The sequence below is a fragment of the Balaenoptera borealis genome, assembly GCF_965194805.1.
Source record: "Balaenoptera borealis genome assembly, chromosome: 13".
NCBI classification, from domain to species: domain Eukaryota; kingdom Metazoa; phylum Chordata; class Mammalia; order Artiodactyla; family Balaenopteridae; genus Balaenoptera; species Balaenoptera borealis.
Window position 1 is genome coordinate 97,730,860 of NC_138870.1, and position 16,489 is coordinate 97,747,348.

The window sequence follows — 16,489 nt, forward strand, 5'->3', positions numbered from 1 at the left end:
GAATTATGGTTTTCTCCAGGTATATACCCAGTTATTTATTTTTTAAAACAAAATTTTTTTTAAATTTTAAGTATAGTTGATTTACAGTGTTAATTTCTGCTGTACTGCAAAGTATTATACATATATTATAAACTTTTTAAAATTTATTTTTATTTATTTATTTTTCGCTGCGTTGGGTCTTCGTTGCTGCGCACGGTCTTTCTCTAGTTGCGGCAAGCGGGGGCTGCTCTTTGTTGCAGTGCGCAGGCTTCTCATTGCAGTGGCTTCTCTTGTTGCAGAGCACAGGCTCTAGGTGCGTGGGCTTCAGTAGTTGTGGCACACGGGCTCAGTAGCTGTGGCTCACAGGCTCTAGAGCGCAAGCTCAGTAGTTGTGGCTCACAGGCTTAGTTGCTCCACGGCATGTGGGATCTTCCTGGACCAGGGCTTGAACCCGTGTCCCCTGCATTGGCAGGCGGATTCATAACCACTGCACCACCAGAGAAGCCCCATATATGTAAATTTTTAAATATTCTTTTCTGTTATGGTTTATCTCGGATATTGAATATGGTTCCCTGTTGTTTATCCATTCTGTATGTAATAGTTTGCATCTGCTAAACCTGAACTCCCAGTCCATCCCTTCCCTACACACCTCTCCCTTGGCAACCACAAGTCTGTTCTCTATGTCTGTGAGTCTGTTTCTGTTTTGTAGATAGGTTCATTTTAAAACAAACAAAAGTTTTTTGAATCAATAAAGATTCAGTCTACTCTTTATGTTTATGATTTTATCATTGTTAATTTATTTTTTGAGTTCATTACTCATTTTTGTAGATTTTTGAGTTAAATATGTTCAGTTCATTATTTTTCAATCGTGTTTCCTCATAGAAATATTTTAGTAGTGGTTATATAGTCACCGAAGGTGCCAAGTTTGAAAGATAACACTCATTTGAGCATGTAAGTTCAGGTTTATTTGTTTTAAAAGTAAATTCATTTTTGTTACTTTGTATCCTCACCTTGTGATACAATTTAAAAACGCTGTCTAATTGTTAATATGAAAACAGTACAATAAATATAACTATATCACAAAGTCCAAAATGCCTGGAAATACAGGGGAAATAGTGCATTTATTACACTTCTTTCTTTTAGATGAACAATTGGACTAATTGTTTTAAGTTTAGAGGTATCTCACCAAGAAAAAGATTCCTGGAGGTTGAAGAAAATTGTTGATCACATCATTTGAAAATAGAACTAATATTTTGCTTTAAAATGTGTTTGTTTCTCTACTTTTTGTGCAGCTTGCTATAACACAAGGAAACACATAGTCACGTTTATATGATAATATTCTGCATGGAGGAGTGGAGACTTGGCAAAATTCAGTCTTATAAAGAAATTCTGTCCGTCACAAATTAAAACAAGGCAGCTGTACAATTTCCGTGCATTTTAACATGTTGAGCATGCTCCACATAAGTAAGCTTTCCGTAGCTCATCTGGAAGGTATTGGAAGGATAAAAATAGACTAAATGTTCAAAATTTCCATCCTTGGAGTTTCCTGCTTTTGCTTACAATCTCAATTGTCAGTTCAGGTCCTGGCTCCTACTCCACTCGGGTCTGTGCAAAGACAGTGGAAGCGTTTACGCCATAAATATTCAAGCTGCCAGATCATCTAGGCATTGGCTTCTGCCTTCCCTGAAACAGCTCCTTTCTGGTTCTTCTATCACAGTGGAAAAAGCGAAGGAGGGAGACTGTATAAGGACCCAGAAGCCAGGATGACAAAAGTGTGGGATTTAGAAAGGGTTCGTAGGATCCTTTTCAAGGAACGCTGGGCTTACAGAATCCATCAGTTCTGTGCTGGCTGGCATGTCAGATTACGCTTGGTCAGCCCAGTTCATTTGGGAGAATCACACTGTGGAATCCGAGCTTTTCTGGTTCATAGAGATAGATGGAGTCTGATAGTCACAGGGCACTTTTGCCCACTTTCTATCATTTTAGTTACTTTATTTCCTCAAGCAGTCCTTAAAACAAATAGATGGAGATGATTTTCTGGAAACTATGTGACTTTTATTCCTTGTATTTGGATAGCACATTTCCTCTGTTCAGCCCAGCACTTCTGAATGGAGGTCTAAGTCATTAATTCATTCATTTATGTACCTACTGTGTGGGGGCTAGGTAGGTGTCGGGCCTCACACAGCAGTGAAGGAAGATGTGGTATGTGTCCTTATACATACTGGGGACGACCAACTATAAGCAAGTTCTTTGACAAATAATAAATTGCAGTTATGCCCAGTGCTATGAAGAAGTAGTAAGGGAAGTTATGGGAGTGTTGAACAGGAAGGCCTGGTCTAGACGGGGAGGGTCAAGGAAAACTTTCCTGGGGTAATGACTTTTGAGATGGCAAGGATAAGATGAAACAGAACTGCTAAAAACAAAGAAGCCGAGTACAGTTTTAGGGCTGAAAGGAATCAAAGATACCGTCTACTGATGGCCAATCCTTACATTCCACAAATGAGAAAACTGAGGCCTGGAAGGTAAAGGGAGTTGCCTAACTAAGGTTACACAGCCTGTTAGCCCCGGGGGCTAGAGACGCAAACCCAGTGTGGTTTTCTTAGGTGGGTTGAAAGCAAGATGCACTGAGTCAGAAGAAGGCTCTTAGAAATGGGGGAAACCAGGTAGGTTTTAAATTTAGCGCTGACTCTAGGTCAGCTGCCGAGCTACTTCCTCAGGTGGTGGGGGAGGGGATTAAAGGTGACTCAGATCTGCCAGCTTGCTGTGCTGTAGCATAGTTTTTATTTGGGGTGCGGGGAGGAGGTACCAAACATACATACACCCGAAACAATAAATGTGGAGTTCAGTTGGGAAACCAGTCACTGTTCTGCAGCTGTCTAGCTGTGTGATTGGGATAAGTCACTTAACCTCTCTGAGTTGGCATTCACAGATTATACTTTGGTATATTTCCTTTCAGTCTTTTCCTGTGCATTTTAGGAGCTTGTTAGAGATCAGTTGTGTCCTTTATTTCACCTCAGTCTTTAAAGACGAAAGTCTCTTGTTTGGGTAAGGTGTTGTTTAAGCCCCTTTTTAAAGAGTAGTTTGCCAGCCTGTGCTTGCCCAAACATCCAGAGAATAACTGTAGCAAGTGAGCCAAGCTCCAGGATCTGTAAGAATCGTTAGCAACTGAGCACATTTCTATAAACCAATAAAGGTTTTTATATTTTGTTCATCTGTTACCCTTATGCTGTTGCCACTTTCACATTCAGTGTGTGTAGGTGGAGAGTATGAGATAACAGCGTTTCACAAATGAAAGTGAGTGGAAAAGGGCCGCTTTCCCTTTAAGGTAGTTTCAGCCCCAGTTCCCTCCCCTTTCCTGATTGACAAACCTACCCAAAGTCACATGATCCGCCTCTATTTGAAGGTCACAAAAAGCTGCTTCCTTTAGAGACAGAGGGGGAGAGAGAGAGCAAGAGGGAGAGTGAGTGTGAGAGTTAGTTCAAGCCAAAATGGCCGACAGAGTCTCTGCTGGTTTCTGAATATTTAAAATACAAAAAAACAGATATAGACAAAAAGAAATCATTTTTTGGACCTTTTTTCATTTCCATTTCTACCTTGTATGCCTCAATTTGCTGGATTTAAGCACTGCTGCACTTTATGAGGTTGGTAAATATTTTCAATTTTTTAAAACCAATTGATTTATATGGATCTTGTCTAACCGTTTTCACTAGTGGTGTTGCAAATCGACATTTGTCTAGCGTGGAGACTGGCTTCAGACATTTCGTGAATCTGTGTAAATCAGACCCGTGATGTACTTTTGGTTCGGCATTTTAGAAATGGAAAAGCCTTGGTAAAATATTTGATTTTGAAGTGATTTAATTGCACTTTTAATTTATATGCAGATTTTCATCATCGTTTCTGTCTTGCAAATAAATGAAGCTGCGAGTATTTGGAAATTTGATATTTAGAAAGAGGTTTTTTTAAAAAACACAGACCTCTCCCTGCCCCCTTAAATCTGCTGCAAAAATTTGCATAAATATAAATGGGTTTGCATTCTTTCGGCTGCTAAGGCCGACAAAGGATCTGGGAGGGCAAGCACTACCACGGGAAAACCTTTTTCTTTTTTTCTTTTTTTTTTTAAAGCTAGGCCGTCCTTCCTAGAGAGATGTAAAACCTAAAATAAGACCTGATCCATTTTAAACATCAGGCTGGGGGCGAGTGAACACCAGGAGGTTTGGGGTTTGTAGATTCCCCTGCTTGAAAACCTCCCAAGCAATGTGTGGATCACCCCTCTCCTCCGCGCGCGCTCATTTGCACTGGGTCTCTGTGTGTGTTCTCAAATATGCAGCCAGATGCGCTTTTATTTTGATTGTGGTTCGAACCAAATGGTGGGACTATCTTGTAAACATGGTGTTTTAAAGGGTATAAACAGCTATTCCTCCCGATTAGGAATTATTTCTTTATCAGTTTCTCCCTGTGGATTGGCCTTATTCGTTTCTCATAGATTACAATTTCCGTTTAATCTTACACAGATGAACTGGGCTTTTCAGCACAAATTCAGCATCTGTGTGTGTAGTTGCCTGTTTTAGCCACGTATCCATTGTGAAGTGGTCGTATTGGGTCACCTAAATAAGTAGCTGTACGTGTTACCCCTGAAACTGTGTGTGCAGTGCACTGAAGTTAAATTCCATTACTCCTAATGCAGGATTCTAGAAAGCCTGGGAACAGGGAGGGAAGAAGGCTGAAAACTTGCTTTCTCAGAGCCACCTCCCCCTATCATTGTGAGAGTGTGATGTAATGCTTCTCGGTCTGGTGGGCTGAAAGGATCGTAGTTTTGATGCGGCGGGTAAATTGACCCCCCCCCCCGGGGGAAATTCCCCCCCCCCGCCCCCCCAGCACATCCCTGGCTCTGCGAGGCCTTGTTTTCTTTTTTTTTTCCTTCCTAATTTGTATCCTCCTGATTTATGCTTTAGCATATTGGCATGAGAAACAGACTATTTTTCTAAATCTGTTACATAGTTTAGAAAGGGCATTTAAAATATGCAAATAGGTTGAATTGTCATATCCCCATCATTAAATATGTAGACTTGGATTAAAGCTAATTAAGCATAAATGGAATAATTTTGATCAGAAGTGAGCAGTGGCTTTTTTTGGCTGTTGTTGTTTCCTCTTTAATTAATCTAATTATAAGATGTTTGCTGGACCTGAAAGTTTAAAAAAAAAATGGAAAAAAAATGCTGGACCATTTTGAAAATTTGACAGTCTGGAAGAGGGTGTGTAGTGCTTTCAAAAGCTTTATTCACTGTTAAAATGGATTGGCCTCTTGTGCTGAAAATGGCCTGTTTCTTTGGGCCAATTGTGTGTAGATGAAGGGACTTTCATGCTAATTTAACAAAAAGACTTTCCATTTGAATTCATGAAGATAATTAAAGTTCTCTGTCTCTAAAGAGCAAGTATTTTATTATTTTTCTAAAATTAATGTTGTTATTATATTAGCAGTGGAAATGAGTAGAGAAGTGACGGTTTAAATTCAGTGTAAATTTTTTTGGTGGTATAAGTTCAGCTTTTGTGTAAGAGGGATTGGAAACATTACAGTCAGGAGGTAATCTGGAACAAATTTGTCTCTTAAAAATTTTTTTTACAGCTTGAATTTAAAGGAAAAGACAGAAATTACCATAGTGATAGGGAGTGTTGCTTTGTGGTAGACCTAAGGAAAATTAGAGCTCTGATTTTTGTTGTTGTTTTTTCTGAAAATGAAAGCGCTTGTTTGGGGCTTTACTTGTTAGATGATTCATTTTACGCCCATTTCCTAAGTTGGCCTTACAGAAGAAGAATGAGAAGAACCTAAGCTTTCCATGTTTTGCCATTAGCTTGTTTTTGTGGACTGTAAACATGTGAATAGCAGTTTAATTCAGTTTGCAGAGCGGAGGGACCAGAAGCAGGGTGGCTGCTCTCTTAGGCAAGAAGGAGAATGATATAATGAACATTAACAGAATGCCATCTGATTCTTTGAAATGTTTTGGTAAATATTCTTCTCTCCTAGACAGGTTGAGAAGTGCGATAAATAAGACCTGGTTTCACGTATGTTAGGCATTATGGCTCTGATGAGTTTCAGAAGCTCAGCTGCCATTTTGGATCTAAGTTCCTGCGGGGCCAGTCCTTATGGCACACCAAACTATGGGAATTCAGGAGCAAATAAAAATGAGTAATAAATCAAGTGTGCAGATGGGTGGTATTTGTGCCTTTTGTTGAAGTTTTCTTTCTGTTGGTAGCGTGAAATGAATCTAAAAACTTTAGAGATGTGGCTGATGTTATGAACAGCAAAACCCCAGGGATATTAGAACTTGCATGTTGTGGTTTTTAAAAATGAGACGGTGTATGCAGAGGAAGTTTCTTACTGGAGAAAAATAATATAATCCTCACTAAAGTCTCCCCACCCCCAATGCTGGGTCTACTTGTGATATTACAGTAATGTCATTATTCACAAGGCTACTCTGTCTCAGAAAGAATTGTCACAGATTCATTATTAAGATTTTACTGAAACATCACAAAAATTGATAGCGCCTATTATCAGAAGTGGTATCTTATTTTTAAACTGTTTTTCAGTCCTTCCATCTGTGTGCCAGAAAGGAAGCATTGGCATCTTTGGTATATGGCGCAGACTCAACCCTGTTGTTCAGCTTTGAATGGCCATTTGTTATTCTCTGTCGCCACTGGGACAGTTCTTTAAAAATCAACTTCTAAAAATTGAAGCAGAGACTTCTAAGGCTTTTACAGCTCTTAAAACTACAAAGAGACACAGAAAGAGTGATATGTGATGATGAGACCTTCAGGTTCTGCAGAGCAGGCCCCAGCAGATAACAGTAGGAAGGGGTGGGCCTCACCCTACCCAGTTGCCCCAGAACTGAAAAGTTTTGGAGAAATTTAATTTTTACAACTCAGTATAATCATTGACCTTCTGCCGTTTAAATTGGACAAGGCCCTGAGGCAACACAGGTGAATATGCTTTGTCCCTCCCCTCAAGGAGTACCCATCTAGCGAGGGAGATACCCAGGTAAAGAACCAGTGGCTTTACCTTGGTGCTATGTGTGCAACAGTTAGAACAAGTACCTGGTACATAAGTAGCCTGAGTATCTGCATTAGGAGAACCCTTATTTAAAGAAGCCAAATAATTACTCCTTATTAATTTTTAATTATCATTTGGATATTAGATTTTCTTTAAGTGGAACTTGGAAGTTAAAGGTGGGGTTTCTGATCATTGGCTGGGGAGTGGGGCAGCCTATGCTAATTGTTTCCTAGTACAGTATTGTTCAAGGGTTTACACTAATCCGACTTCCCTCACCTGCTTCTTGTGATTAAGACTTGTGGTGGAGTGGGTGGGGTGAATTGAAGCCACTTGGCCTGAAAAGGGATTTAACCCGCGATGGTGACGTTTTAACATGTTTTCCTTTCTTTCTTCAAATATTCAGCAATCATTTATTATGCCAGGTGCTGGTGTAGGTGCAGGGGGCGCTAAGAATTAATTTGGTCAGCCCATCGCCCTGAACAACCACCGGTTCATGTGGAAATATTTGCCACCTGATGACTGTCTAACCTACTGCTTTGGGTTATGACTAGGATAACGCTATAGTTCTTTCACCTGATGGTCTCCTTACTGATACTCAGGGAATGAATGGTAAGTTTTTGCTTCTGGTAGTTCTAGAGACTTCGATTTAAGGTTTGACGAGATAGTCACTTTATCCTTTTTTTTTTTTTTTTCAGGCCTGCAAAATTATCTTTTAAATTATCTCTGAGAACCTTGCAACTTAAGTTGCCTCCCTAGTTACTCTATCCTATCCCTCAGTTTTACTTTTTTTATGCCCCTTAATTGTGTCAGTGTCTGAAATCACATTATTTGTGTGTGGTACGTCACTCCCCACAAACCAAAGCAGACTTCAGTGTTTTGCTTATTGCTCAATCCTCAGCATCTAGAATAGGGCTTAGCACAAGTAAGTGCTCAATAAAAATGTGTTTGAATTAGACCTGAGTGTAAGGTCACCAGGACCAGCTATGTGACCATAAGCCCCTGTTTCTTAATCGGTAAAATGGGAATAATACGTTGTTGGGAAGGAGAAGGGAAATGCTGTATGAAGGGACCAGCACCTAGTCTCGTTGCTCAGTGTTTCCTTCCCCTTTGCTCTCTCTCTGTTAAGTAAACCAGAAAGGCTTTTACGGCCCCACAGATGCCTTGATCCTCTCACGGCTCCCAGGATCGTGAAGCGCTGCACTGATTGCTCGGAGCTCCAGCCTGGATGAGGACAGGAGCAGCGCTGAGCCTTTTCTTTTATTCAAGTCCCTACATTCCTATGGTCTGAGGTCGTCTCCCTGCTCTCCAGTTCCCTTCAGGCTCTGCCTCTGTGGTGTATCCACATTTGCTTGGCTGCTTTTCATACATTCTGTGTTTTGCATTAAAAGGTTCTCAACGGTTTCAGATGAATTGGTCTTAAAGTTTACAAGGCAAAGGAGAACATAAAATACAGTGTTTTTTCCTTCATTTTCATTGTTCTGAGCCTGCACATGTAGACTCTATTTCACCAAACTGGTAATAGTTTTGACTCAAAAGACAGATAAAATTAAAATTTAGGTCAATTGCCCACTTTATACAATGCTGTTGAATTAATATAGATGACAAATAGCTTTCATTCATTGACCTTGGACTGGAATTTGTTTCAGAGAAAAACAAAATTTTTATCTGTTCATTCATTACAAATAATTATTTGAATACCTGTTACCTGCCGGACATTGGGATAAGAGCTAGCATAGGAGTAGTAGGAAGATTTTTTTCCAGGTACCATTTTTTTCCAGGTACCAGGTACCAGTAGTAGGAAGATTTTTTTCCAGGCTGAAGTTAGAAAGAATATAAATTCAAGTAGCCTGGCCAGTCCTCAGGGTGTTGGGTGATTACAAAAGAGGGACACCCAACCCAAATAGAGGGACCAGCTTATGCAAGGGCCCTGAGGCAAGAGAGGACTTCAGCATATTTGGAGAACTGTATGTAGAGTACTTGGACATGGTTGGAGCATGATGTGTGTAAGAGAAAAGATAATCTGGGAAATGAGAAGTGAAACTGAAAAGGTAAACACTGGTGAGATGCGGAAGAGTCTATAAGTCATGTTTGGAAGTCTTTATCCCAAGAACAATGAAAGGGTTTTCAGCAGGAATTTCACCTGATCAGATTGAATTTTTGAAAGATATGCCCTAGTTGGACTGTAGAAAATGGCTGGAGGATTGAGTATAAGACCAGATGGTATTGCAGTAATCTCAGGTGATGGTGGCGTGGGCTGACAAAAGAGCTGGGAAGAAGTGGATAAATCCAGAGACATTTACGAAGAAGATTTCACAGAACCTGATCATTGAGGGTTAGGGTTGGCGAAATAAAAGATGACACCTCTGTCTCTGGCCTGGCCTGCTGATGGATGGTGGTACCATTCACGGAGTTAGGGTCCATTTAGATGAGAGACACATGTGGGATTGAGAAAATGAGTTCAGTTTTGGAGTAGTTTAATCTTGGGACATCTAAATGAAGGTCTGGAGTAATTAGATACCTGGTTGGAGATAAAGATTTGAGAGTCATCAGTGGTCCCAACTTTACCAAGATTTTCCTTTTTTTTTTTTTTTTTAAAAATTATTTATTTATTTTTATTTATTTATTTATGGCTGTGCTGGGTCTTCGTTTCTGTGCGAGGGCTTTCTCTAGTTGCGGCAAGTGGGGGCCACTCTTCATCGCGGTGCGCGGGCCTCTCACTATCACGGCCTCTCTTGTTGCGGAGCACATGCTCCAGACACGCAGGCTCAGTAATTGTGGCTCACGGGCCTAGTTGCTCTGCGGCATGTGGGATCTTCCCAGACCAGGGCTCGAACCCGTGTCCCCTGCATTGGCAGGCAGATTCTCAACCACTGCGCCACCAGGGAAGCCCAAGATTTTCCTTTTTAAGTTGATTTCTTTGGTAAGATGTCCAGAAATGGCAATGTGCAGTGCAAGTGCTATTGGGTACTGATAAAAGAACACTATTTTATAAAGAGGGTAAGACCACAGATGTACTCCCATTACTACAGTGGTCACCATTAGAAATACAAAAGGAGTTTGAGGGAGGAGAAAGGCTAATTTTGGCTGGGTTGATCAGAGAAGTCTTTATATGAGGACCTTTTATTTGAGCTGAGCCTTAAATATTGGGCAGAATTGTGAAGAGCAGACATGAGGGCAGAGCATTGTAGCTGGAGGGTTAGTTGTGTTCAGAGGGGATTGAAGGGAGTTTGGATGGGAGAGCTGGGACGCCTGCTGAGTAGTTTGGATTGCCATGGCAGATAGTGGGGGTCTGTTGAAAGTCTGATGGCAATGTGATCAGTGCGGTATTTTGAGAATATTAGTATGGCAGTGAGGCAGAGGAGGACTCGGGGTGGTGGGATTGGGAGAGGGCAGGACTGAGGGGAGAATTGAGATAGGCAGGCCAAGCAGGAGGCCTGTTATGAAAGGGCCTGCCATAAGACTATGGCAGTGGGGCTAGAAGAGGGACCAGGGACTCCAGATTTTCAAGGTGAATGACGGGAATCCAGCGGAAATGAAGATGAGGAATTCCAGGTCGGGCATACTGAGTTTAAGGAGCTGGTGGGATTTCCAGATGGAACTGGTTAGCAGGCAGCTGGCAATGTGGAGCTGACGCTTGAGAAAGAGGTCAGAAGTGGAGATAAAGAATTGGAAGTCATCCACGTAGAAGTGATAGTTGAAGCTGAGAGGAGATGAGGTCACCATGGGTGCAGAGAATGGAAAAGAGAACTGAGAATGGGGCCTTGGGGACAGGCAGAGAAAGAGGACCTGGGAAAGGATTAAAGAAAGGTGCTTGTGCGGGACAGTCGTGAGTCACTGAAGATGAGGGAAGGACTTCTGAATCTCAGATGCCGTCAGCAGGTTTTGATGCCACACAGGAAGAACAGTATTTGGTTATGGCAACGTCCCCGAACCTGGTGTTGGAAGGTGTTCTGGTGGGAAAGGTTTGGGAATCATTACGTTATGCCAGCACCATTCAGTAGAAATAGAATGTGAGCCATGTGTTATTTTACATTTTCCAGGAGTCACATTAAAAAAAAACGGGGGAATTCCCTGGCGGTCCAGTGGTTAGGACTCAGTGCTTTCATTGCTAAGGGCCTGGGTTCAACGGGGAACTAAGATCCCGCAAGCCATGCGGAGCAGCCATAAAGAAAAAAAAAGAAGAAAACAGGTGAAATTAATTTTAATAATATATATTTTATTTAACCCAATATGTACAAAAAGTTAATTCAACATGCAACAGATTTTAAAATATTAATGAGATATTTGACATTCTTTTTTTTCATACTAAGTTTTCAAAATCTGGTGTGTGTTTTATAATACATTTCAGTTTGAATGTGAAATTTTATTGGACATGCTTGATCTGTATTTAGATTTGATAAATTTTACAGTTGAAAAAGTACATTCATGTACCCAAGTTTTTTCAAACATACAAAAGTTTTCTAGTAATAGAAGTAAGTTATCAATTAAAAAAAAAATTTTTTTTTTTTTTTTTTTTTTTTTTTTGGCTGCGCCATGTGGCTTGCGGAATTTCAGTTCCCCAACCAGGGACTGAACCCGGGCCACGGCAGTGAAAGCCCAGAATCCTAACCACTAGGCCACCAGAGAACTCCCTTAAAATTTAAATTAATTAAAACTAAGATACATTTAAAAATTCAGTTTCTCAGTCACAGTAGCCTCATTAAAAGTTCACACTAGCCATGTGTGGCTACGAAATTGGACAGGGAGGGTTTATGCAGAGTAAGATAGGCTGCTTGCAGCTAATGGGCACTTTGGAAATAGCCAGAGTCACAAAGCATTTTTCCCATCACAAAGCATTTCACAGGATTGGTGTTAGAACACATGTGGGCTTATGCTAATGAAATTTTTAGAATTGAAGGGGTCAGATCCTAATTTTGCTTGTGAGGAGATGAACTTTTTATGCATAGATTCTAAAATTTAAAACAGGAATTTAAAAAATTGTTTTGGCTAAGGTCAGCTGGATGGTACATTGGTAGAAGTTCTTAAGCATAACCAATTTGTGTCCAGTTTCAGTAATGCTAGGTACAGAGATTTAGTTGGAGGGTGGGAGCACTCCCTCCCCCTTTTTGAACTCTGTGGGGTCAGTGAGAGGCCGGGCTTCAGGTGGGGAGGTGACATTAGGATTCCAGTGTTCTCAGAAGCTTTCAGTCAGTGGTCCCAGCCTTCTTGCATGAGGGGGAAAGGGTGCCAAAGGGCTAATTATTTTGTGCTTGAATCTCGCTTCTTTTTGGCAACCTGCAGGCTGTTTGGCCATAGACTATTATACTCATTTTGTATTTCTTGACATCCTGGGCCAATATAATATTTACTAAATATGGGTGGTTTATAAAAAAGCAGGTTCAAAGATTTTTATTTAATGATCTCATTGATTTATATTGCTTTGTAGTTGCTAACTAGACCTTCTGAATAATAACCTGTAAAGATAGAAATGATCTTGAGTTGTGCTTGGAACCAAACCTTGTTCACACTGGAAAGTTAAGCGTTTCTTTTGAGTTGGTGCACAATTCCATTTCGGTGGGCATAGAGGACCTTATTTTTCTATGAAGTATAAGAGTTTGGGGTGTCAGTTATTCTGTGAAGTCTTCTTTTTGTTTTTTAAATCAATATGGAAATTAATTCCTTACATTTTTGTTTTCCTTTAGAAGTGCATTTTGATTATCCATGCCTTTGTAAAACACCAGACTGTGTAGTGGTGGGCTTATGTAATGCCCTTTAATGGCTTAAAAAGAGACCTAGCACAAGGTTCCTTGCCCCCCTCTCAGGAGCCCAGAGCAGTGAGTCTTGTGCCTCTCGGTGCCATTCTTTTTTTTTTTAACCCCTTGCTTGCATGAAATAATTGCTGTTCTTTTTATGCCAAGAAGTTCCTATTTATAAGCTGAAGTTAGACAGCTAATTGGGTAGCTTAGAACAGTGGCTTTCAAACTTTTTGATTGGATCTACACTAAGCAATAAATTTGATTGAGGCCCTGTACATACATGAAGTATACACTGAAGCAAAAGTATTTATATTTACTTTCTGATACTACGTCATATATTCTATCCTGATATAGGCTACTCAAGTCCATTTTGTAAAACAAAACCAAAACCAAAAGAGCTGATCCCAACCACTGAAATGATTTAATGATCCACTCTGGGTTGTTTCACTGAGGTTTAAAGAATTTTTAAGGAACCACTCGTGGGTTGCCATATTCCAGGACATGATCCCCAGTTTTTCTGGTTTTGAGAATCAAATTTATCAGTCCACTCAGTTGCCATACCAACCAAATTCATAAGCGATTTTTAAAAATGTTTATTTGCGGGACTTCCCTGTCGGTCCAGTGGTTAAGACTCCTCGCTTCCAATGCAGGGGGCGTGGGTTCGATCCTGGTCAGGGAACTAAGATACCACATGCTGCCTGGAGCGGCCAGAAGATTTGGGGGGGAAAAAAAAAAAAGAAGTTAATTTGCTACTTCAACATGTAGGAGATGAACATTTTTGATGACCAGAATGTTGTCCTCCCTATCCAGAGCTTTCCATTTGGATCAAAAGGAGTTGGCCATCCGTATTGAGGAATGGAGATATACATGCATGTTTTCCCCCTAGATTTTAGAGAAACTGAAGTAGAAAAACCCTATTACCAGATTATGTAACTTTCTCTCAGGAAAGCCCCACAGAAAACACTGCCATACTTTCTTTTTTGGAGGGGTTGAGGGTGGGGTGATTCCCTGCCCCATTTCCAGGTTTCAGGAAGACACACTTCCACTAATTAACATATTCTGTTTTTAGACACACTTCAGTAGATTTGATTAATTCAGCATTTCCTACTGTTTGTCAGGGTGCTAACAGGTTTGTCTGGAAAACAAAAAAAAAGTTCCTTTCCTGAATTAAACTGATCTTTGCTTACTACGAGGACTTAAGAGTCTTTAAGATGCTAATATGCGTTGGGAATCTTAAGCGTTGTGTATATATAAAATCTTAAAGTCCCAGGTTTTTATTTTTGTTTTTTAGGCACAATTTGGGGAAATGCATGGTGTGCTTTCCATTTTAATTATTCCTTTCTAGAACTACATTCTAGACAAGTAAGCTGGATTTGGCTATTTCCCAAGTCTCTTCAGACACTTTAACATGGTGGTTCCCAGACAGACGTAGGTTTCAGGGAACTGTAACATTGCAAAAGCAATATTAGGGTCCATCATGAGTTATCAGTTTTAAATATGCCAAGTAAAGGCATTTTAAAAAACCCACTATTTACTACCACCATTTCAAAGAAAAGGCATTTTGACAAAAGAGTAGAATGGACAGTCTCAGAATAAGAAACATTACTCAGTTGATTATAGCTTCGTGAAAACTATTACATACGGTATAGAGATCAGCACAGGTACTAAAGTTTTCAGTGTTTGGGAACCACCCTAATTATAACCCATCTCTTAGGATGTATTACAGTTAACTATGTGCTTGCTGGTTTTATTAGCCTCACTCATAGGAATAAACCTTACTTCAAGTTCTGGAACTACCTTCCTTCATATTTATTGACAATGATAGTCATTGTGTGACGGTGACTCACTTTTAAAAAAATTACTTTGCTCCCTCTGAAAATACTGTAAGCAGGTAACCATTCTACTTTAACGTACGAAAAAAAGAAAAAACGAACCAACTCCATTAGGTGCTGAGCAATTGTAGAATCTAGAATAATAATCAAAACCTATTCCAAAGTTTATCTGATTTAATGAGGTATACAGTTGACCCTTGAACAATGCCAGAGTTAGGGGCGCCAACCCTCTGCGCAGTTGAAAATCCGAGTGTAACTTTACAGTCAGCCCTTCGTATCCACAGTTCTGCATCTGCGGATTCAACCAACTGTTAAGTATTTACTCTTGAAAAAAATCCATGTATAAGTGGACACGCACAGTTCAAACACTGTCTGTTCAAGAGCCAACTGTATAGTCGTGGTGATTTTGTGAAAGTGGCAAGTAGGTCACAGAACTAAATAATATTACTTATGTACATTTTTGCCAGCCTGTTGGCTCTTAGTGAGGTGTAAATAATGGCCATGGCAGGTTTTTTGTCATATTATGTACGTTTTTATTTTTATGTCCACCATCCCACTCTCACATTTTAAATGACAAAGACCTTAAATCTGGCAACTGCACATCAAATGTCCCCTCTGTCTGTCTTCAGCGAGAGAAAGTGCTCTTTAGATGCAGTTTACTCCTTTTATCAAGGGGCCCATGGCCAGCAGCTCACTGGCCTGCCCTGCTGTGATAATGCTGTCAGCTGGCTGTGGGACTGGCTGCCCCAGCGAGTGCTTTGACTCTTCATCCTCAGAATCCTGGGGCCAAGAGAGGAGGAGGGGAGCGGTTGGGGTTAGCACTGTAGGTAGGGTCTTTGGAAGCAGTAACAGGCTGGGTAGACTTGAGTGAGCAGGATATACTCTATGTCCTGTGTACTTGGAAAAATTTGTTTATTACCTAAGTATTTATGCCTCAGGCACTATACAGTGTTGGGAATAGTACAAGATAAAAAGACCTGGCTTTTATCTTTGGAACTCAACCAGTAATGTGAGGCTGCCTGTAATAAAGACAGAGGTATGATGCCAAGGGATCCTGGAGGTTGGAGGCAGAGCCCTAGGGAATTGGGGAAGTCTTCACCATCGAGGAAACATTTGAACTTATTTATTTTTTTTTTGGCTGCCTTGGGTCTTCATTGCCGCACACGGGCTTTCTCTAGTTGCAGCAAGCGGGGCTGCTCTTTGTTGCAGAGCACGGGCTCTAGAGCACAGTCTCAGTAGCCATGGCACATGGGCTTAGTTACTCCGCGGCATGTGGGATCTTCCCGGACCGGGGCTCGAACCCGTGTCCCCTGCATCAGCAGGCTGATTGTTAACCAGTGCGCCGCCAGGGAAGTCCCTGAACTGAGTCTTAAAGGGAAATTAGGAGTTGCTTGGTGAAGGGGATGGTGAGTAGATCGGGGTGATATAACATAGTGGTTAAGAACTGAGGTTCTGAAGTCAGGACAGTTGTGTGGTTAGGTCAGCCCAGTGTCGGGCAAGTAATATCTGTGTGCCTCAGCTTTCTCACTGGTAAAATGGGGAATAATAATAGTAATAGTACCTGGAATCAGTGTTAGCTACTGTTTTCATAAAAGTTATGCTAGCATTTCAGGCAGAGGAAGTGACATAAACAAGGGAGGATTTAGGGGGCGGGGGCATGTGGGAAATGGTGAGGTGTTAGTGGGACGCAAGTGCAGGCTGCCTGGAGGAGAGGGGAAGGGCTGTCTGGGTTTTGTGTTCTAAGGAATTTGAATTTTATTCTGCAGAAAGCAGTTTTTAAAACAACTTGCTTCAGTTGATCTCCATATTGAGAATCTGATACTGGAGGAGAGATAAGGGGCAATCAAAGCAAGAGAAGTGATTGGAGAATGTACATTAAGTCAGTGACAGTAAAGATG

The 16,489-nt window shown here is 40.8% G+C and overlaps 1 protein-coding gene across 13 annotated transcripts in view; it reads left to right on the forward strand.

Annotated features, from left to right (window-relative positions):
- The window catches only part of TNRC6B (trinucleotide repeat containing adaptor 6B), a 258,554-nt gene that overhangs the window by 113,429 nt on the left and 128,636 nt on the right, over positions 1–16,489 (forward strand). The window contains exon 1 of one of the 13 annotated variants that reach the window (XM_082352726.1): positions 3,407–3,620. The exons of the other annotated variants lie outside the window; for them this stretch is intronic. Within the exon in view, the coding sequence (XP_082208852.1) occupies positions 3,616–3,620 (5 nt within the window). The 5' untranslated portion in view covers positions 3,407–3,615. Of the gene's footprint in view, positions 1–3,406; positions 3,621–16,489 lie in introns of those variants that run through there. 13 annotated transcript variants of the gene reach the window in all.